The sequence below is a fragment of the Bos indicus genome, chromosome 19 (genome assembly GCF_029378745.1).
Source record: "Bos indicus isolate NIAB-ARS_2022 breed Sahiwal x Tharparkar chromosome 19, NIAB-ARS_B.indTharparkar_mat_pri_1.0, whole genome shotgun sequence".
Classification (NCBI taxonomy): domain Eukaryota; kingdom Metazoa; phylum Chordata; class Mammalia; order Artiodactyla; family Bovidae; genus Bos; species Bos indicus.
This window is the reverse complement of record NC_091778.1, coordinates 53,200,999-53,222,410: the sequence shown is the minus strand read 5'-3', so window position 1 is coordinate 53,222,410 and position 21,412 is coordinate 53,200,999. Positions and strand designations below refer to the sequence as shown.

At 43.0% G+C, this 21,412-nt stretch overlaps 1 protein-coding gene across 3 annotated transcripts in view; it reads left to right on the top strand.

Moving 5' to 3' along the window:
- RPTOR (regulatory associated protein of MTOR complex 1) overlaps positions 1–21,412 on the top strand; it is a 323,106-nt gene that overhangs the window by 63,678 nt on the left and 238,016 nt on the right. For 2 of the 3 annotated variants that reach the window (XM_019981168.2, XM_019981167.2), the window contains exons 2-3: positions 10,142–10,244; positions 18,206–18,288. In XM_019981168.2, coding sequence (XP_019836727.2) covers positions 10,142–10,244; positions 18,206–18,288 — 186 coding nt within the window. Of the gene's footprint in view, positions 1–10,141; positions 10,245–12,340; positions 12,469–18,205; positions 18,289–21,412 lie in introns of those variants that run through there. The other variant, XM_070774383.1, reaches the window with a different exon arrangement.

Sequence of the window (21,412 nt, the reverse complement as noted above, 5' to 3'; positions counted from 1 at the left end):
CTATTTGCCATGTAGTGATGGGACCAGATGCCATGATCTTAGTTTTCTGAATGTTGAGTTTTAAGCCAGCTTTTTCACTCCCCTTTTTCACTTTCACCAGGAGGCTCTTTAGTTCTTCTTTGCTTTCTGCCATAAGGGTGGTGTCATCTGCATATCTGAGGTTATTGATACTTCTCCCGGCAATCTTGATTCTAGCAGTGATTAATATAAGATGCCCATATAGTTAAATCCAATGATGATTGTACTCTCCAAATGTTTTCACCCCTAAAGAGCCTTACGGATTCTTAGTTATAGGCATTGGAGTGCATGCTGTGAGGTTAAGCAGAAAAGAAATGTGTTGAAGATCCCTGGGAGGACCCAGGGCCAGACCCCCATGAAGACCCCAAGGGGGCTTCTGTAGCTGCTGAACCACTGGTACATTGGTATGAACCCAAGAACTGTGTGGCTGCCACCCTCCAGAGCCAGGTGCCTCAGCCACAGAGTTCCCTGTGGAGCTATAACTTGGCATTACTGGATTCAGAACTTGGTTCTCAGGCAGGTGTATCTGTCTGGAGGAGCCCAGGCCACATGCTGGCCCCTTAGCTGCAAGAGAGTCTGAGACCATTGTTTTTACTTTCTACTTTGGGAAGGTGGGGCCCACAACATAGGAGGTTATCAAGACGTATGGAAGGTGTTAAGAAGGTTATGGGGAGTCAGATGGCAGATGTCTACTGTGTGGTTTCCCGTGGGTGCTTTTAAATGACGGCTTATTAACAGAGTTGCAGCCATGCAGGACCTTTGATTTCCTTGTGCCTTTCATCTCCAGCACCCACTTAGCAGCACATGCTGTCCCCTATTCTCTTTGAAATAGAGGTTTCTTTCTTTCCCACTCTCCCTGCATGTATCCAGTACACGTCTTCTTGTTTCTCTGTAGCAGTTTCCTGGCTAATTTCCTTTCTTTCAACCTCTTCCTTCCCAAGTAAATGTTAGCTGTTGTCATGAGTTAGTCTTCCTGAAAAACATCCGTTTAGCCACGCTTCTGCCTTGATGGCTTAGTGGGGCCCGCTTGCCAGTTCCTGATGCTGATGCTCTTCAAGGTCTCCATTAGCAGAATCTGCACTGCCCTCTGCTTGGAGCTGTGGGACCTTTGAGAATGGCTTCATATCATATGGTGGCCCAACCAAGAGGCTGGATGGGGCTAGAAGAAAACAGCCACATATAGCAGCCTGTCTTTCAGTGGTGAAATGCCTGTTACCAAGGTGTTCCAACCACCTCAGGTATATTTTTTCAGCCAGCATGGGACCTCTGTGTGCTTTGGTTTGCCTTGAAATTGTTTTTATGAAGTCTGTACTGCGGGTAACATATGCTGGATAATGAAGAGGGGATGAAAAATTAGTCCTGAATGAATGACTCAGTCCCATGCTGCTGTTGCTAATTGTAATTTACATTAGGAGTGGTAAAGCAGCAGTTCAGTGTTTTATCAAATGACACAAACCTCCAAACAGCCTTGAAATCAATCCATTTATTGAATTGGAAAATCTTGTTTTTCCCATGAAAGCAATTTTAGCAGTGGGCCTTATCTTGTGTCCTAACCTGGGAAGGAGTGGAGAAGACATAGACTGGAGCCATTTGCTTTCCCTGCATTGCCAAGACCAGTGTGTTGTTGATTATGAGGCCATGCTCAGTTTGGTTAGCATAGTGCTGTCCCCGTAGGTTCCCTGGGGATCACCCACATTGCGTTTCCTCACACGATCCTGGCCCACTCGTTACCTTGGATACTAGTCCAAGCTTCAGCTAACCGAACAAGCTACTCTCTTTATTTTCAGGACACAATAAAGATGATATATACATCTATGCACACATCAAAAACTCCTTGACTATTGTGATAAAATAATTTTTATAACCTTTCCATTTGCTTATAGAAATGACGTATGTTCATGGTAGAAAGTTTGAAAATACACACACAGCAGGGCCAGGTAGAAAGAAAAAGAGGAATCATCTACACTTTCCACTCCCCAGAGATCAGAACTACTTGTGACATCTTGTTTTTTAACTCTTGTGTCTTCAGCGTACGTGTACTTGCATATTTGAAATAAGAATTATGGATCTGGTTGTTTACCTCCTCTCTCCACTTAGATTATGTTTGGGTATATCTCATGCTATTTAACATTCTTTGAAAAGATGTCTTTTCTAACAAGTTTATTGAGATCTATATCTAGTGCCCATGTTACAAAGTTTGCCAGCTTCCAACAGAGTTGTGCAACCTGTAGATGCTCCAGCACATGACCCAGAGTGTTCTTTAACCTGTACCCTCAAGTCAGACCCTGAGGCCTCAACAGAATTGTTTGTATATTGTCGACTTATTTAAAGTTAATTTTTCAGTATAGACAGCTTCTTTAATCCCTCTGTGACAAGTATTTTTATTGTCACTTTATGAGGGAGCAGACTGAAGAGTTAATTGTGTGTGTATGTGTGTGTACACACTTAAGTTTCATCCCAAAAGGGGTTTACAAGAAAAGGCAAGGACGTCATTTTTGGTTCCTCACTCACTCAGCTCATTAGTGCAAGTAGACTGGCTCCTCAGACCAGGGGGGCGTGTAGAACCCCCATCACAGATGCCCAGGTTTGCAAAGGTAGCGCCAACGGGAGACCATCTGTTTCATGAAGGAACCACAAAAAGAATCAGTGTAGTATTCCTTTGAGAAGGGATTTCTTTGGCTTGTTTAAAGCAGTTATGATCTCTGTAATCAACCTATTTTGTATGCAGTTCTTTAATTTGGTTTTTAGAAACCTAAATTTCCCAAGGGTCTCCGATGTTGGAAGTACTCTTGCTCCACGTGTCCTCAGCATTCGGATGGAGTGGGAGGGGGAGAAGGGGAGAGCTCTGCACCCGTCTGAGACAACATCTCTGGATGAGACTTTCTGATTCTCCATGTTGAAGAGTTACCTCTTATGTCTTCCCTTTTTATTAGGCTATTTTACAGGAGTGAAGGTGGATTTAGTGGAAAATCTAGACAGGGAACTATAAACAGAATTTGGCCTCAAAAAAGAGTGTTTAAACCCAAATTAGGCCGGTGGCTCAAGGTAACAAACTGAGCTCATACATTAAAGAACCGCTCCCTCATTGCCAATTCCCATTGAAATGAACAAAGGAACAGACAAACAGGATTGCCCAAGTTCATACAGTTGCTGCTGGCGATGAGTATCTTGTTTTGTATTACAGGTCTTGGTTGCAAAAATTCTGTTTGATGTGCTTCTTGCTAGGTTTATTGTTCATTTCTTTCTAGCAGTCTTTGGGATGAGAATCAGGAGGCAAGCCAGTTTTTCCTTTTCGTCAGTAGCTTGATTCCCCCCACTCTTCCTGTGGTGCATCTACTCTGTTTGCTGTATGTTCTAGTTTCTGACTTTCTTTATAAATTATGTATTTGTATAGCTTCGGCTCTGCTCAAAGTTTTTGCTTGATGCTCTGAATCTTAATGAGTACTGCTGGGAATTGGGTGGCTTCGCCTCAGACGAACAGGGGAATAGTGAATGTTGTGGCGTATATGGCAAACCCTAGTCTTGCTTTCTGTTTATTCTCCATGACGCTCAGTTGTTTATGTCGGAAGGAATAGGAGTGAGTCAGACTCTTGGTTTGGGGAGCAGAAAGCAGTGATTGGCCAGTTTAACCTACATGATTTCTTCATTCTGCATAACAGCTTGGATGTCATTGTGCACAGCAGCCTGTGAATTTATACTCAAGTTTGATCCACTCTGTCTTTTAAAAAATATATGGTTTATCAGATAACTGAATAGAAAGAAACGAATAAAGGAATTCTTTGTGATTTTGTTTTGAATTCTTTGGTGACATGCATTAATGCATTTTTAATTCGCAAGGTGACAAGTAGTATACAGAGGCTTTCAGTAGGGGCAGTGATCTGGGTCCACAGACCCCCTATCTCCAATTCTCAAATCCAAAAAGCTCTGAATATTGAAAATGTTTTCACAACTCATTTGAGGGCAAAACTGGGCTGTGAGCTGGTATAAGGTTGTTGGATAGTAGATATTTGTGCATTTCAGTGGAAATTTTAATAGTTTTGAATAGGATGTTACTCCAGACCCTTCTCTGTGTGTTATATGCCATATGGGATATAGACCATATTATCCTTTTGTAAATTAGAAAAGTCGTGAATTTCAAAACTCTGATGCCAGAGGATTGTACAGGGAACTGCCCAGGCTGTTACAACAGCATCAGACGCCCCTTGTACCAAGCCTCTTCCAAGATAGTATTGAGACCTCTGGGTTGAATTTAGAATCCTAAGGTAGCATGCTTCATGCCTTTAGGGATATTTCCCATACGGCTGGAGAGGCCAATCCTGGAGTCAGAATTTTAGGATCAGAGAAGTCTTGGGGCCTAAGAGATCATTGGCATCATTTCAGGATGAGGGAGTTGTTCAGGAGAGATTGGAGTAAACCAGCATGTCGAAGGTCACACATTTTTAGTGATCCCAATGTTTTAGAGCTTCTCAGAATGATGATCTTTTCAAATGCAAAATTAACCTCTAGAGCTATAACTCTGTCATCTTCAATTATATGGCATTGGGGAGGAACTGTTTTAAAGTCGTCCAAAATGATTATTTTATGTACTATTATGCAGTTTTTGCACGCTAAATTTGGTAGCCCTTACATTTTCTTAATGCTGTAACTGTATTATTAAAAAACATGAATCTAGAATTTTTGGAATGAGGTTACCATAGAAATGAAAATAAAAGACGAAAAGGACACTTTTGGGTATAGCTAAGGATTGAAAATCCACCACATTTGAAATCAAGCCAATGCCATTATAGTTGCAGGGGAGCTCAGACATATTTGATTGGCTCGAGGGCAGTTGCTGGTAATGTCTTTGGTCCAATTGTGGAATTAAATTGGTAGCTAAGTGTTAGGCCAAATACATGTTTCTAGTTCACGTATCAATGTATTCTTGAGACTTTCCCCCTTGTTTTCTTAAAAGGTAGGATATAGGGTAGGTGTGTATTGTATAAGCCAGGATGAATCAAATTAATTCCTTTCATGTCTTCATTTATGGAGTGGAGCTAATTTCACACTTTCTCTCTGAGGGCCCTGCTCTCCTGTTGCTCACCCTCAAAGCAATCACGGAGAAACTGTTGCTGTCAGTAACGTTTGGTTAGTAATGAACACAGCACTTGGTGAAGGCCTGCTGAGGTGGGGCCCACAAGCTGCCTCGCAGGATAGTAAAGAGTGATGATTGTGCTTCCATTAGTATTTCTGTCTAAGGACTTTGAGAGCCTCAGAGGTCGTACTTTTTAGAATGAAATTAGAAATTATTTATTTTACTGAGTTCATTAACTACAGTTGTAGGGGTGGAGGGGAGGCAATTTTTCTAGAGTGTCAGATGAGGTGGGAGAAATAGGATTATGACCAGAGATCACAGGAATGCTACATAAATGCTCTGCCTCACCCTGCACCACCTCCCTGACCCCAGAGAGATGAAGCACATATGCCAGCGATGGAGCTTTGAAATCCCAGTGACTAGGGTTTAGTCCTGGTGCCTCTCTCCAAATTCCTTACTCCCTCCATGCCTCCTTAAGGTGGGGGCACAACCACCTTCATGGGCTTTTGGTGACTGCATAGCATCTGCCAGATAGGGAGTCAGCATTGGCATGTGGAGGCCATTCTTGCTCAGAAATGGTCAGTAATGACTGGGCCTGAGACCTAGGTGTTAACTCCTGGAGGTAAGAGAAGCGGGTAATGTGGGGCGTTCCTGAGCTCTCATCAGCCCAGAAGGCCGCTCGACCCCTTTCTCATGGGTCTGTAACAGGCAGGGACTGGCCGAGGCACAGTGGGTGGGGTGGGCCTTAGAGCAGACCCCTGAGTGTAGTGTCCTTCCCCTGGGCTTCGTAAGAGGTGAAGGATCTGAGTGGGCTCTCTCTGCAGATTGAGGACAAAACACAAAATTGCGGTGGCGCAGACAGTCTAGGCAGAGACCCTGATCCATGTGGAATGTTTTGTCCATGGAAGGCTCCTCTTGCGCCCAGAGGACCCTCAGATGACTATAAGGAAAGCAACACTTGTTTTAAGAAGCAACTTAAAACTTGCTCCAGGGTTTAACCAACGCCCCGTGGAGACCTCAAAGTTCCACATTATAGAGCACAGAAACACGCCCTTGATTTAAGTGTAGCAAAGGACAGGTGCTAGTAGTTTTATTCACCAGGGCCATAGGAAGAGCACAGAAATGTTTCCAGAAGCTTCTCATTTTAAGCAACTTGTACACAAAAGTAAGTTTGCTATAAAACAATCAATCGTCTGTATGGAATTGTTGATACTGATCGATTAAATACTGGAAAATGACTAACAAAATTCTTGTTATTCTCTGATTATTTTTCAACCTTTTCCCTTAACATTAGGTCAAGGAGCCAAAATTTGTTTCTTATGGTTCATAATGAGAAGATTCTTGTCTGTGTCTCTGAGAAAATACTATTCCTCTATTCAATATGTCTTTGGACACAGGGTTGCAATTACTTTAAAGACAGATTATTATTAATAAATGCTTTTTTTAAGTGTTGGGAGAGGAAAGACAAAAATACTTCCTTTTTTCCTCATATAACTTTAAATTCTGTTTTCAACAGAAATATTTTCTTGATGTAATAAAGATTATATCAGTAACCATCATCATTCTTAATGATGAAACATTTATGACAATTTTATTAAAACCAAGTGCAAAGATCACCACTGTCATCATTTTGTAATTATTAGTAATATGGTTTTGGAAGATTTGTGTAATGCTGTGAGACCTAATAAAGAAAAAGAGTAATCTATTAAAAAGAATGAGCTAGACTCATCCTTATTCACAGACAGTATATTTGTATGCTAACAAAACTTGGAGAGAGTCACCTGAAAGCAGTTATGTTTAAGAATTTAGTGAAGTGACTTAAACATTATTCTGACAACTCAGCAATCAGTAAGAAACTACTGTGGGCAAAATACATGGTTTGTAGCATGTTGCTCCCAAATAGTTGTGAACAATCCAGAAATAATCTTAAAAGAAATGAACAGGAATTGAAACATGTATAATATCATATATGAAACGAATCGCCAGTCCAAGTTTGATGCATGATACTGGTTGCTTGGGGCTGGTGCACTGGGATGACCCAGAGGGATGGTACGGGGAGGGAAGAGGGAGGGGGGGTTCAGGATGGGGAACACGTGTATACCTGTGGTGGATTCATGTTGATGTATGGCAAAACCAATACAATATTGTAAAGTAATTAACCTCTAATTAAAATAAATTTATGTTTAAAAAAAAAAAAGAAATGAATAGGAGGTCCAGTGGTTGACTCCGTACTTCCAATGCAGAGGCACGGGTTCAGCCTCTGGCTGGGGACTAAGAGCTCGCATGCCATACAGCATGTGCACCACCCCACCTCCTCCCACCCCCACCCCACCGCCGCAAAAAAAAAGAACAAGACTTGGCAAAGAAAGCTATAAAAACATTACTGAGAAAAATTAAAAGAAAATTTGAATAAGCTTGAAATCTGAATAAACTGTATTCCTGTATGGAAAAATAGAATATCATAAGGATGTTTTATGTCTTGCCAAGTTTGGTTTATATGTTAAATGTAATGTTTTTGTATTTTGAATCCATTTTTATTCATTTAACATTTTAAGAATTTGTGTCATTCTGTTAAGAGTATATAATGGTGTGCTTAAAGATTCCTTCATTTGCCTAAAATTTAGGTCGTTCCCACTTGTTTTCCATGATAAGAAATGCTGTGAAGAAAATCATTACACGTAGAAGATTCTCTCATTATATTTTGTATTTCTTATGACAGATCCTTATGTGTGAAATTGTTCGATCAAAAAATACAATTAAAAAAACTTAGTGTTATCAATAGGGCAGTTTGGTTAAACAACTTTAAACAACATCTCCATGGGATTAAGAAATTGAATAGCAATTAATTTGGGAAAAAAATAGATGAATATAAATAGAGCTGAGTAAAAGTATAAAAAAAATTGTGAGGAAGAAAACTGGGTTTCCCAACACTGTGAAATGTTGTGAGGATAAATTATTTAAGTCAGTGAGGTATGACCCAGAAATAGAATTCAGTCTATGTGGAATATATGCTTACTACAAACCTGTGAGTTTGAGTAAGTTATTTAACAGGGGGAATTGGCATCATTGGGTAGTTCTTTGAGAAAAAATTAATCCTCACCTGGTTGTATTGTTGTTCAGTCGCTAAGTTCTCTCCAACTCTTTGTGACCCCATGGGCTGCAGCATGCCAGGCTCCTCTGTCCTTCACTATCTTCTAGAGTTTGCTCAAATTCATGTCCTTTCAGTTGGTGATACTATCTAACCATCTCATCCTCACCTGGTACCATATACCAAAATAACATCCAGCTGGATTAAATGGGTGAAATATGAAGCAAATGAAAATGTCAGAGGAAAATCCCTGTAGGCACTCACTCAGCAGATGGTCACTGGGTCAGGTGTCTGCTCCCATGTGTCAGCTCTGACCTTGGAGGAGCTGCAGGTGCCCAGAGGAATGTGGACCAGCCTGGCTCTGCCAAGAGGAAGGCACAGATGCTGGGGTGGCATTGAGTGGATGGGTCTGCCCTGACGAGATCTGGGAAGGCCTCTGCAAGGAATGGAAGTTTGAACCTGAGAGAGCCCAAGCTGGTGAGACCAGGCAAGGAGCCCTCCAGACAGAAGGGCCATGTGTCTGAAGACCCAGAGGTCATGCCAGGTGGACTGAGGACAGAGATTGAGGGTGAGACCTGACACTAGTGGGGAGTTTGGCAGGAGCTGAAGCTTACAGGCCTTGAATAGCATGTGGAGCAGTTCATAGTAAATCTTGAAGGTTTGGGGGACTGACTGAAAACAGGGCAGTGCGCTGATGTGTTTGAAAGCCTGGACTGGGGGAGACAGGAGAGGGGTCCTAGGAAAGTGGTGGAGCACAGGTTGGACGTGGAGGTGACTTGGGGTTGGGATAGTGAAGTTGACAGACTCTGAGACATTTAGGAGCAGGATGAACGAGCTAGATGGATGGTCACAGTGGGCGCTGGTGCTCAGGACCCAGGTGGAGGGAGCAGAGGTTCAAGTGGTCTTCCTTGCCGCCACCCTATTTGAAATGACAGCCTCCCCACTCCTGGCAGGGTTTTTTTTTTTTTCCTTTTTTTGGACCATGCTCTGTGGCACATGGGATCTTTGTTCCTTATCCAGGGATGGAACCCAGGCCCACTACAGTGGAAGCATGGAGTCTTAACCACTGGACCACCAGGGAAGCCCCAGGATTTTTATTTCTTTGATTTACTAATATGTCCTCAGTTTCTAAAAACCACAGTTGGCACCTGATGGGTTGGACAAGTTGTTGAACAAGTGAACTAATGAAGGATGAGTTCCAGATTTCTGGCTTGGGCAGTTGGGTAGATGGGGCTGACCTTTCCTAACACGGAGACCTTGGACCTGAGCAGGAGCAGGTGTGGAGGAAGGTGTGTCAGCTGATGGGCCCAGGGCTGTAGTATGTCAAGAAAGAGGAAGGAATCCAATGGCAAACACTAGACTAGGGAAATATTTACAACTAACAATGTGGACACCATCTTTAACATGTAAAGAGTCTGTGAAAATCAATCAGCAAAGATCACCGTTAGTAGACAAAAATGATAGTGTAAACATGAGTAGAAGATCCACAGAAGATAAAGGATACAAATATTTGGAAAAAAAATTCAGCCTTATTAATCCTAAAGAATGCAAACTAAATCAGTATGATACTTTTTTCTCTCATTAAATAATTAACAATTTTAAATAATAAGAATAGCAATAAACTGGTCAGAGTGTAAATTTGTGCAAGAGTTTTTGGGAAGTAGTTTGGCACAGTATATCAAGTGTCTTAAAATGTTTACATCTTTTGATCAAATAATTGTTTCTGAAGTATATCTTAAGGAAGCCTGAGAAAAGCTAGCTTCCCCTGCCATGTACCTGTCTCCATCTGCCTGCTTGACTCAAACCCTGTCTTAATTGTGAAATACCCGAAGAGGGGCACAGGTGACAGACGACTGAAGACTGGCTGGGAATGCAGAGGGCTCTGTATGGGAACATTTTAACAACTGGAAAACTCATCAGTGAATTTCGTATTGAAATATTTGTTCTTTCTGTTGTGTTTCCAGATGAAGACCGTCAGTGTTGCCTTAGTTTTGTGCCTGAACGTCGGGGTGGACCCTCCAGATGTGGTCAAGACCACCCCTTGTGCGCGTTTGGAATGCTGGATTGGTAAGTGCAGGTCCCTCCCTTACCACCTGTCGCAGGGGTCACTGCATGGGGTTCTTGGCTTGGCAGGGCCTATCTTGGTCCACTGCAGGCCTGTGATTGGTTTGTGTAAATCTGAAGATTTTATCTCATCTTGCAGTTATATAACCTTTAAGGTATTTTAGATATATTTACTTACCATTTGCAATGGAGAGAGTGTCTCAGGAAAAATTGATTAAATGATGACTATTGGATTATATAATTTTCTCCTTTAAATTTGCCCTGCATCTGGTACCTAGTACTAGTTATATACACTTAAACAAACAAACAAACCAAAAAACCCTGAAGCACTGATACCTGCGCGCAGGTGCCTCAGTTGCACAACGCCGAGTTCCACCTGCCTCTCTCCAGGAGGAGGCGGAGTTGTTCTTTGTTGTCGCCCTCCCAGAGCATCTTAGCACATTGTTGACTAGAAATGGTGCAGCACAACCCTCACTTGTTTCTGGAGAGAAAACATTAGGGAGAAAGCTATAGGCTCCTACCACTGACAGGACACTAGCCAAAGTTTTTTTCTGATGTCTTTTCTAAGTTAAGAAGTTCACTTCTATTCTTAGTTTGCTGATAGTTTCTGTTAGGAATCCATGTTGAATCTTATCAAATGTTTTCTCAACATCTAATGAGATAATAACCGGGCTTTTCTTTTTTAGTCTGTTGATGGGGTGAATTATATAGATTGATCTTGTTGAGCCTTCTGGCATAAGCTTCACTTGTTTTATCTTTTTCATATATTCCTGGATTTGACTGCTAATATTCTATTAAGGAATCATGCATTTCTGCTTATGAGGGTTGTTGGTCGATAGTTTTCTCATCTTGCAACATATTTGTCTCGTTTTGGTAGCAAAACAATGCTGGTCTCATTAAACAAGTTGAGAGATATTCCCATCTTTCTTGTTTCAAGGAAGAGTTTGTATTGAATTGGGTATTATTTCTTCTGTAAATTTTGGTATAATTTACCAGTGAAGCCATCACAGTATGAGTTTCCTTTGTGTCCATCATTGGATTTTCAGCTTTCTCTTGTTGGTAGGATTGGGGCAATCCATACCCCACCTCTCTGCAGCTTTCTCTAGTCTAAACAAAAGCAGAAATTCCCTTTATCTGCTTTAAACAGTAAAAATTACAAATTGTTATAATCTGAATTGGGAAATAGGTTTTTTCCCCCACTTTACTTACCTGTTTCACTATTTGAAGGTATCTTAGGATGACAGCCTTTATCTCATAGCCTCCTGGCTGCAGCACAGGCCCCCTGTCCTCCCAGCCCGGTGACAGTAGCTGTTTTCTGTGGCCAGTTTTCTTAGATGATTTCTTGGCCCTCTGCCATCCCTTGGTGACTGTGCCGATTGAAATTGACTTCTTATTAGCCACCACTGACTGTTTCCACTTCATTTACCCCTTGTCAAAGCTGCGTTTAATCAGTTGTTTTCTGTTTCCTCCCTCTGTTACTACTCTTCTGTTAGGTTTTTAGCATAAGACTTCTCAGCCCAGATCCCAGTGTGCACTCCTGGGGATTGTGTGGGTGTGGTGTCTGAGTAGAGAAGTGCACCTTCCGGGCTGAGGGGCTTTGGTTTTCATTAGATTCTCCAGGAATCCTTTGCTTTCTACACTCCTGCCCCCAAAGAGAAATCAAAGAACCCTCCCTCACATCTCACATAGTCTCTTTGATCCGTATTTATGGGACAGTGTTAATAAAAATGCAGAGAATCCCTTACTTTCTTCTTGATGTGAAATCCAGCAAACGAATAGATTTTTTAATGTTATAGTCTTAAAATTTTTCTGAAGTTTAGATATGCAATCTACTTTGTAATCATTTCAATAGATTTTGAATTTAGCAGGGCATATTGCCTTTAGTGAGTTGAAAATTTTTCATTTGGCTTTTATTAAAAAGCAAGTCCTTATGGTGATTTCAACAATATGGGATAAGGGAGGGGGAAAGTCTTAGAGATTTGAATCAGCAAATTTGTAATGGTGTCTGGCAGCCTATGTGTTAATTTTTATTTTGAAAAAACATTTTCAAAAGTTGCATGTGGCGCTCTAAGCAGTTTTCTTCCTCATTCATTTGAAAGTGAGCTGCTGAAATGATGCTCCGTCACTTCGAAATCTATTAACGTATGATTGCTACGTACAAGACTTTCTCTTTCATGACAACCTGGTCCTCACAGACAGGGGATTAACATGGATGTGCCACTACCGGGTAAGCCTTGGGTTGCATTTTCAGGGTTGCCACGTGTCCCCATAAAGTCCTTTACGGCACAAAGACTCTTTCCTGCTTCACACATTGTCCCTAATTTAGTTTCATTCAGCCTGGAACAGGCCTCAGTCTTTCCTTAACCTTTATGACCTTGACACTTAGAAGGTCATAGGCGCTCTGTTTAGCAGAATGTCCCCAGTGGTTCCTTGGGATTACATTTTGTTTATGCCTCTTTGGCAGGAGTGTCATGGAAGAGATCCACCTTCCCCCGTGGATCCTATCAGGTGGCACATGACTTTAATTTATCTCATTGCTGGGTATGTAGCTCTCTTATCATTTAATTAAGTTGATACCTGAACTTCAGCTGTAAGATTCCCCTCTTCCCTTTTGTAGTTAATAAGCATTTTGGGGGAAGAGGTGCTTTGTCTGTGTTAATGTTTCATCATCAGACTTTCAGTTTATTCGACTTGAACTCATGGCTTGGCTGGTGAGGCAGGGAGATCCAGGCTTGATGACAAATTGGTTCTGCCTTTTTCAGGATGGTATGCCTGGAGCATGTCATGGCTGGGAAAGGAGTCCTGAGGAAGACCCCTTGCAGGGCTTGGTACCTTCTAATAACCTAGAAAGATGCTCCCGTTTAGAAGGCAGCCAATCGATGTTTTATACTTGGTCTTAGCATTTTGTGCTCTGTTACCAGAAATCAAAAGGTTTTGCACTCATCATGACCTCAGCTTATTCATTCCAGCTATTTCACTCAAGCAGTCACTTAACCATTTGGGGCCTTGGTTTCCTCTGCAAAATGAAGCTGATAATGGCACCCACTTCTTGGCTGGAGGGCGATTAACTGGGACATGAACAGGGCTCAACTTGGGGACTGTTCACAGCCAGGAGCAGCCACCATCAGCCTGCACGCACCTCCCCACCCCACCCAACAGGCCAAGGTGCTGGGTAGGAACGTGAGCTGTTCCCACATCTGTACTGCCTCTGTTCCTTCTGTGAGAGGAACAGAGAGGGGAAAAAACCATGCTTCTGTGCATGGGGCTGGGTGGGGATTACGAGTTCATTGCTTTATGGCTGCAGACACACATCAAATGGCGAGACTGCTGGTCGAAACTGCCCTGATCGTAGGGATAAGGGGTCTGGAAATTTGAAAAATAGGCAAATTCTTACTTTCTAGTCCCTTTTTGTGTACCTGTGTGCCTACAGTCTCCACACATGTTGGGGAGAGTCCTACTTCCAGAGGCTCAGAGGATGTACCTGAGCGTCCCTGAAGTGGCCCTTTAGGTTTTCCTGTGGTGCCAGGATACGTAAGTAGAGGATGCACTGTGCTACCCAGCAGTGACAGCCCGCCCTCCCTGCTGGGCTGCTGCACAGCCAAGGCCCAGATTCCAGCTCCAGCGAGGGAGGCGGAAAGGCGCGTGGGCCCCAGCTTGCCCAGCAGGAGTGGGTGTGCGGACATGGGTGCCGCCCCTCTGTCCCTCTAGACAGTAAGATGCTGTTTTATTTCATGGAGGCAGCGCTCAGGGAAGCAGGGGAGAGGCTGTTTTGTTTTATGGCCCCACATTAAACTAAAAACAATCCCACTAAAGAGGAGCACTTCTGTACCTGAGAAGATCAGTGTTTGAAAGCGGAGTGTAGATGAGCTGAGTGCTGAAGGGGAGGGAGCGTCATTTAGCCTTGATGTCGTTTGCATCTATTAGCTGTGTTTCAGAGGTAAGATGGCTGTGAGTTCACTGGATGCTTGGGAATTCTCTTATCCTAAGAAAATATTTGGAAGGCACTTTGTTTTTCTTCTTAGAGAAAAGCATTTTCTTCTTCCCTCCACATGTGGATATTAAGAGACCTGTGTCGATGAGCTAAAAATAGTGGTAGAAAGCCTTTGCGTGCAGCTCTTGGTTTTACAGACATTTTCACAGCCTGTCGTCTGATCCTTATATCAGACTTGGACTTGACAGATAGTTGAGTTGGTCAACAGATGTTAGGTGGAGACCTACCTGTTAACTGCAGAGGTATCTATAGGAATGTAGTCATGCTTCTTAGGATTTAGTGTTAGAAAAGACCAGCACAAGAGAGAAGGCAGTGGCACCCCACTCCAGTACTCTTGTCTGGAAAATCCCATGGACGGAGGAGCCTGGTGGGCTGCAGTCCATGGGGTCGCTAAGAGTTGGACACGACTGAGTGACTTCACTTTGACTTTTCACTTCCATGCACCGGAGAAGGAAATGGCAACCCACTCCAGTGTTCTTGCCTGGAGAATCCCAGGGACGGGGGAGCCTGGTGGGCTGTCGTCTATGGGGTCGCACAGAGTCGGACATGACTGAAGCGACTTAGCAGCAGTAGTAGCAGCACGAGAGAGACAGGCCCCTTGAACTCAGCAGACATGGTGGAGTTGAAACAGGCCATACGGGGAGTTGGGGTCTGCACGGGGAGGTGAGAATGAACCCTGGGAGGAGAAGGAGCTGGCTGTGGGCACAGCCCTGGGAGTGCTTGCTGGGCTTGTCTGGGCCTTGCTGCTGGATGCTGGGTGCACCCTGTGCCTGCACCTAGGCCTCTTGCTCTTATGACTTTTGGTTTAAACCTTGTTCATATTTCAGCGAAGAAATACTTAGGAAATGTCCACTAAATACAAGCTATGGAGAAGTACAGATGTTCCTTGAGCAGTGAGTTCTGCATGTTTTTAAATTTTTAATTTGTGTTAAAGTATAGCATATGTGGGGTTCCCAGGTGGTGCTACTGGTTAAAAAAATCCACCTGCCAGTGCAGGAAATGTAAGAGATGCGGGTTCAGTCCCTTGGTCAGGAAGATCCTCTGGAGAAGGGAATGGCACCCTACTTCAGTATTCTTGCTGGGAAATCCCTGGGACAGAGAAGCCTGGAGGGCTACAGTCCATTGGGTCCCAAAGAGTTGGCATGATTGAGCATCTGTGCATAGCATGTGTATAGGAGGGTACACTGATCCAAGTGTATAGTTGATAACTTTTCCCAAGCTGAGCAGACCCAGATCAAGAAACAGTATTATCAGTGGCTCAGAAGCCCATCTTGTCTGTTATCACCTTCTAGTCATCCCAGCCCCAAGCCTCCACTGTTTTGACAGAGTCTGTTAGCTCTGCTGATTTTGCATATTATCTAAGTGGGAGCATTCAGGAGGCACCGTAGGCCTTTTGTGGGGAGTGACATCATAGAAGCAGTATTTTAGAAGGACTCACTATGCTGGTTGGTCTCCAGGTGGGTTGAGAGGAGACAGGTCAGTGAGCCCTACTGCGCTCCCTGCCCTCTGCCCTCTGTCCCCTGTAGCATCTTTGGGAACTGACTGGGAGCAGGGAATCTCTGTAGTGTCAACATGAGAAGCTGCTGGTGGGACCAACACCACCATAGTTGATGGTGGTGGTGACCATCATGTAATGACCAGTGTAGGCGTAGTGATGGAGAGCAGGCTCTTTTGAAGGAAAATTGGGTAGGACGTGGTAGTCTGGTTGTGTAAATGTGGAGAAGATGGGAGGTTAAAAAAAAGACTCCACTTCTTACATTGGCTGAATGCCAGCACCACCAAGAACCTTTGTGACCTTGGACCAAGTCGTCTGACCACTTTAAGCTTCAGCTTTCTCTTCTTTGTTATGAGGTATGTTGGACTAAGTCCATGTCAATGTCAAGTTCTAAGCATCATGAAATACAGAGGGTTATGCTGAAGAGCTTGCAGGCAAGATTTATGAAGAGCTAAAATTTTATACAAACGCCAATTACCGTCTACTTTTCCTTCTTTCCATTTATCCACCCACCCACCCACCCACCCGCCTACTCACTCACTAATCCTTCATTCATTAAGTAGAAACCTGTGAAGGCATTTGAAGAGAAGTGTTTTGTTCAGATAGAACTACAATTTTAAATTTACTTCACCCCATGTCAGATTGACAAAATTGTCAGCAGTATCCACCTGGGATTTTGTTTTAGTTCACTTAAGTTGTTTAGTTGTTTATTTTAGTAAATGTCACATTAAATGCACCATTTCAGTTGTCCTCATCCTTTCCCTCTCTTCCCCTCTCCCCTCCCATTTCCTGTCATATTATTGGGAGGAAACCATAAAACTTAATTGACCACAGCGACTCCTGTGGTTTGGATGTGACAGCTTCACTTTGTTGATAGTAGCCTGATGGACTACTGTAGCTGTCCCTGCTCTCCCCTCAGGTGGCTGTATTTTGACCCAAGACCGGGGGAAGAACAGTGTGTGCTGCTGTGGGGCTGCCACTGCTGATGAGGGCTGTGGGTGAGGTGCATGGAGAACCACGGTGCGGCTCTCTCCGGTTCCCACACGCTTTTGACATGCCACCCCGGGAGCAGCCAAGGGAGGAAGGGGCAGGTGGGGCCGGGCTTTCCAGAGGGTGCAGTCTGAGGACAGGGTATATGTTTCACCTCCCCACCGTGGGCCTTTGGAACTCCCTCCCTCCGGTTGTCTTTGTTGTGGTTCTTTAGAGGATGTGTCTAAGAGCTGCCCCTGATCAGTGTGACTTCTGGACAGGCCTTTATCTGTTTACAGAGGAAACCATTTCTGTTCTCTTAGCCACAGATTAGCTGTGGCCAGAGCGCTGACCACAAGGTCACTGTGTGGAAGTGAGGGTACAGAAGTTAGAGGCTTTCAGACCAGCTGGCAGTTACTCTGTTGGTCTTCACACCCAGGACATAACCAGCTATTTGATGGCTTCTATTTGTTGAAACTGTTTTCTGCTTCCTTTTGCATTGTTACACAGTTTTGTTATTGTTGTTCAGTTGCTAAGTCTGAACTCTTTGTTGACCCTATGGACTGCAGCACGCCAGGCCTCCCTGTCCTTTACTATCTCTTGGGGTTTGCTTAGATTGTCCATTGAGTCAGTGATATTACCTAACCATCTAATCCTCTGCCATCTCCTCCTTTGTCCTTCAAGCTTTCCCAGCACCAGGGTCTTTTCCAGTGAGTCATCTCTTCGCATCAGGTGGCCAAAGTATTGGAGCTTCAGAATCAGTCCTTCCAGTGAATATTCAGGATTAATTTCCTTTAGGACTGACTGGTTTGATCTTCTTGCAGTCCAAGAGACTCTCAAGGTCTTTTCTAGCACCACAATTTGAAAGCATCAGTTCTTCAGCTCTCAGCCTTCTTTATGGTCCAACTCTCACATCTGTACGTGACTAGTGGAAAAACCGTGGCTTTGACTAGATGGACCTTTGTTGGCAAGTATATCTCTGCTTTTTAATACACTGCCTAGGTTTGTCATTGCATTCCTTCCAAGGAGGAAGCATTTTTTAATTTCATGGCTGCAGTCACTGTCCTCAGTCATTTTGAAGCCCAAGAAAATAATCTGTCACTGCTTCTACCTTTTCCCCTTCTATTTGCCATGAAGTGATAGGACTGGATACCATGATCTTAGTTTTTTGAATATTGAGTTTTAAGCTGGCTTTTTTTACGCTCCTCTTTCATTCTCATCAAGAGCACCATAGGTGCTAAAATGACAAATGTGGATGAAAGGAAACAATCACGGGACCAGTAATAAAACCAGTTTTCCCTAGAAAGATGGAGAGTTGTGGTTTCTTCGCCTCCCAAGGAGGCTTAGTAGTTCTGTAAGTCAGGCTAAACAGAGGTAAACCTCAGGCTCTGTTGTGTTGTCTTTAGTCAAAGGTGACTTTGAATTGTCTAAGAGGAAACTCTGAAAGAGAGGTTTAGCGAGGAGGAAATGAACAAATAAAAAACTTTCTCCTTCTCATTGCTTTCCCAGATCCTCTGTCGATGGGTCCTCAGAAAGCTCTGGAAACCATTGGTGCAAATCTACAGAAGCAGTACGAGAACTGGCAGCCAAGGGTAAGCTCTTTATTTGCTCTTCTTTTTCTTTCTTACGGAGAAATCTAGTTTCTTGCTTTCAAACAGTCTTTGAATCCAGATTCTCTCCTCGTACAATCCAGTGATGGGACACTCCCTACGGCAGGCCTGCCTCCCTCTTCTGTCTGTTGATGTGCTCCATAGATTGATAAGGAAGCACATGCCTTAGTGTGTCTTTGATTGGATGGTCTAATTTTTATTTTGCCTCAGCTTTCCCACGAAATGTTTAGGAAAAAAGTATTTTTCATATTACTCTTAAATCGCGGTTTTTATTTTGCTCAGAAAAAGTATTTTCAGTAATACTCTGTAACCTCAACTAGTTATAGCTATTTCTGCCATCTTCAATTTTCAAATAGTTGAGAAAAAAAGCAGTCAACATTCAAACGATGACACCTATCATATGCTTTGTCTTTGAATCAAAAGATAAGGTTCTTTTTAAGGAGACAGTTACCAATTACTGGGTCTTTTGTTGCCTATATCTTAAACTTTTTTTAAAGAAAGAAATGTGGCATAGAATATAACTGTGTCAAATTGCCTTTAAGATCTGAATTTATTTGTAAACCACCCAAAGACCTATTTTCTTTAGTCTTTCTCATTAACTAGTTTGAAGATTTAATAATTCTAATAGAAAATTAGAAATCTGGGGTGTTTATGGAGATTCCTTTCCATACAGCTTTGTGTGATGCTGGTTCTGGAATTTTCTACAGGACGGAATGGGATGGGGGGGTGGGGGTTTGAGCGAGTGGCACTGTCATCGTGCCTCCTGTGGGCCTTCGCTTCTGCTTTTAGGGTCATGAGCCTAATGGGAGCCAACATCTCAGAGAACCGGCGAACATTTGCCTGTTTAGGATTTTTGTTTGTGGATCATTTATCCATGTGATCTGGAATTCGGGAATTCCTCATGGATTATTTACATTTCTAGAGAAGAGAATAGCCAGGAATGAATATATTCCTGCCTGTGATGGTGCCCTTGATAATTTCTGCTTTTGCTCACGGTGTCAGGTGACTAATGTCATGAAACATCTCCATGCCTCAGGTGTATCCTTGTGCTTTGCATCTCTAACTTGTCAAGTCAGTAATAATGGAGTCTTATTCATTTTCTTTTTAAATTTATTTTTGGCTGTGCTGGATCTTCATTTCTGCTGCAGGCTTTCTCTTGTGTCAGAGAGCAGGGGCTAGTCTCTAGTTACGGTGTGTGGGCCTCTCATTGCTGTGGCTTCTCTTGTGGAGCACAGGCTCTAGGCTTGCAGGCTTCAGAAGTTTTGGACTCAGTGGTTGCAGCTCTAGGACTCTAGAGCACAGGCCCAGTAGTTGTGGTGCATGGGCTTAGTTGCTCCGTGGCATGTGGGATCTTCTCAGATCAGGAATTGAACCCGGGTCTCCTGCATTGGCAGGTGGATTCTTTACCACTGAGCCACCAGGGAAACCTCTTGGATTCTTGTTCTTTAGAACAAGAACTTAGAATTCTTAGTAGAGAGTTTCATCTATGTCTAAAGGTTTTGCTTTTTCCTCCCTCAGATTTGTTACTCTTGATGGCTTATACGAAAATTCAGTAGCATTTTTCTTTAGAGTGCAGTGTGTTTGGGGCTTGGATGAGGACCAGTAAGATTTAGATGGTGTGGTCCTTTAAAAATAGTTGAGATGCCTGGTGTTATCAGTAGAAAAGAGCTTCTTTGAGGAGTTTGAAAGTACTCCAGGCTAGATAGGCACTTAGGGGTGAGTGCTCTCAGAGGCTCAGACACGCCTTACGGTCCATGTGGGACAACATGCACAGGTGACACTGGAAGATGTGGTGCTCCCGGCAGATGGAAGGCTGAGAACCAGCACTGCTACAGTGTAAAAGAATGCCTTTCTGACTTAGCTACTTCTGACCTTCTTCTGGGTTTGACTTTCTGTTTTCTCTTTGCTAGACACATTTAAGAAAGAACATTACCCGATCAATTCAGATCTACTGATTGTATTCTTCATAGGAAGGGTCTCTGCTGGTTTAATTCCTTCTTCCTTTTAAAGAATTACTACATAGAAGATACAGTTTTTCAGAATGCATGTTTAATATATCAAGGCAATTTATGTTTATCCATTTGGTGTGATTTACAGGGTTTTTTTTTTTTTTTTTTTCGTGTGCTAAGAGTTGATTTACTACTAGCTTTATTATTAGTTTAGCTTGGTAGGTATCAGCAAGTTCATGCTAGCTAACAGTAAATGGAATCTTCTAAAGTAGGATCATTATTATTTTTAATCTAAATTACTGTCTGTAAGCAAAGCTCTTCCATGCTATCTGGAAGAGGCATTAGCATGTAAAGCAGGCAGCATTTATATAGAAAGAAATGATTGCAGAGCCCAAAAGGACAGTGTGGAATCACACATAGGACTGAGAAATTACCTTCCCAGGACACAGGTGGCCAGCAGTGGTACAAAGGGGTGTAGTCCTCTGGAAGGATGGTTGTTAGTCTGAGAAAATTTGTTAAGGTTAATGGGATTTCAAGATCTCCAAAGTAACTTTTTGAAAGAGAGATGGTTCAAAGGGCTGGTGAGGGAGAATATTTCCAGATTATTGGAAGCCTTGGCAAAGGTGCCAATATACTAGTGCGGTGGGATTCCATCTGGGTTGATTTATAAAGTAGAGTTGGAATCAAGTATCAGCTGTAGCCTAGTAAGAAGCAGTTCATGCAACAGGATGGTATCTTTTTGCCTGCATTCAGGAAGCAGAACCACAACAATGAATACTCAATGTTTTCTTTTTTGAATGCCAAGACCATTACATTCATTTTTAAGTACTATAAAATGTTTACAGTGTTTCTGCTACAAACAGTTAGTGGGACTTGTGTATTTCAGAGACAAGCCTAAGGTAAGGGTGCAGCCAGATACCTGACTGACTGACTGGTGTCAGTCATGGGGCTGTGCCGCATGCACTGGGCAGTAATGGTACATGTCCTGATGCAAGTGCACACTTCTCTGCCCTGCACACCTTCACGTGGGTTTACAGGAGGGAAGGAAGCCTGGCATCTGATGGGGTGGTTCTCAGAGTGTGGTGGCAGCCTCACGCTGCCTCATAGAGTTTGCGCCAAACAAAAGGCAGTCACCAAGCTCCGATGTTTACGTGTGG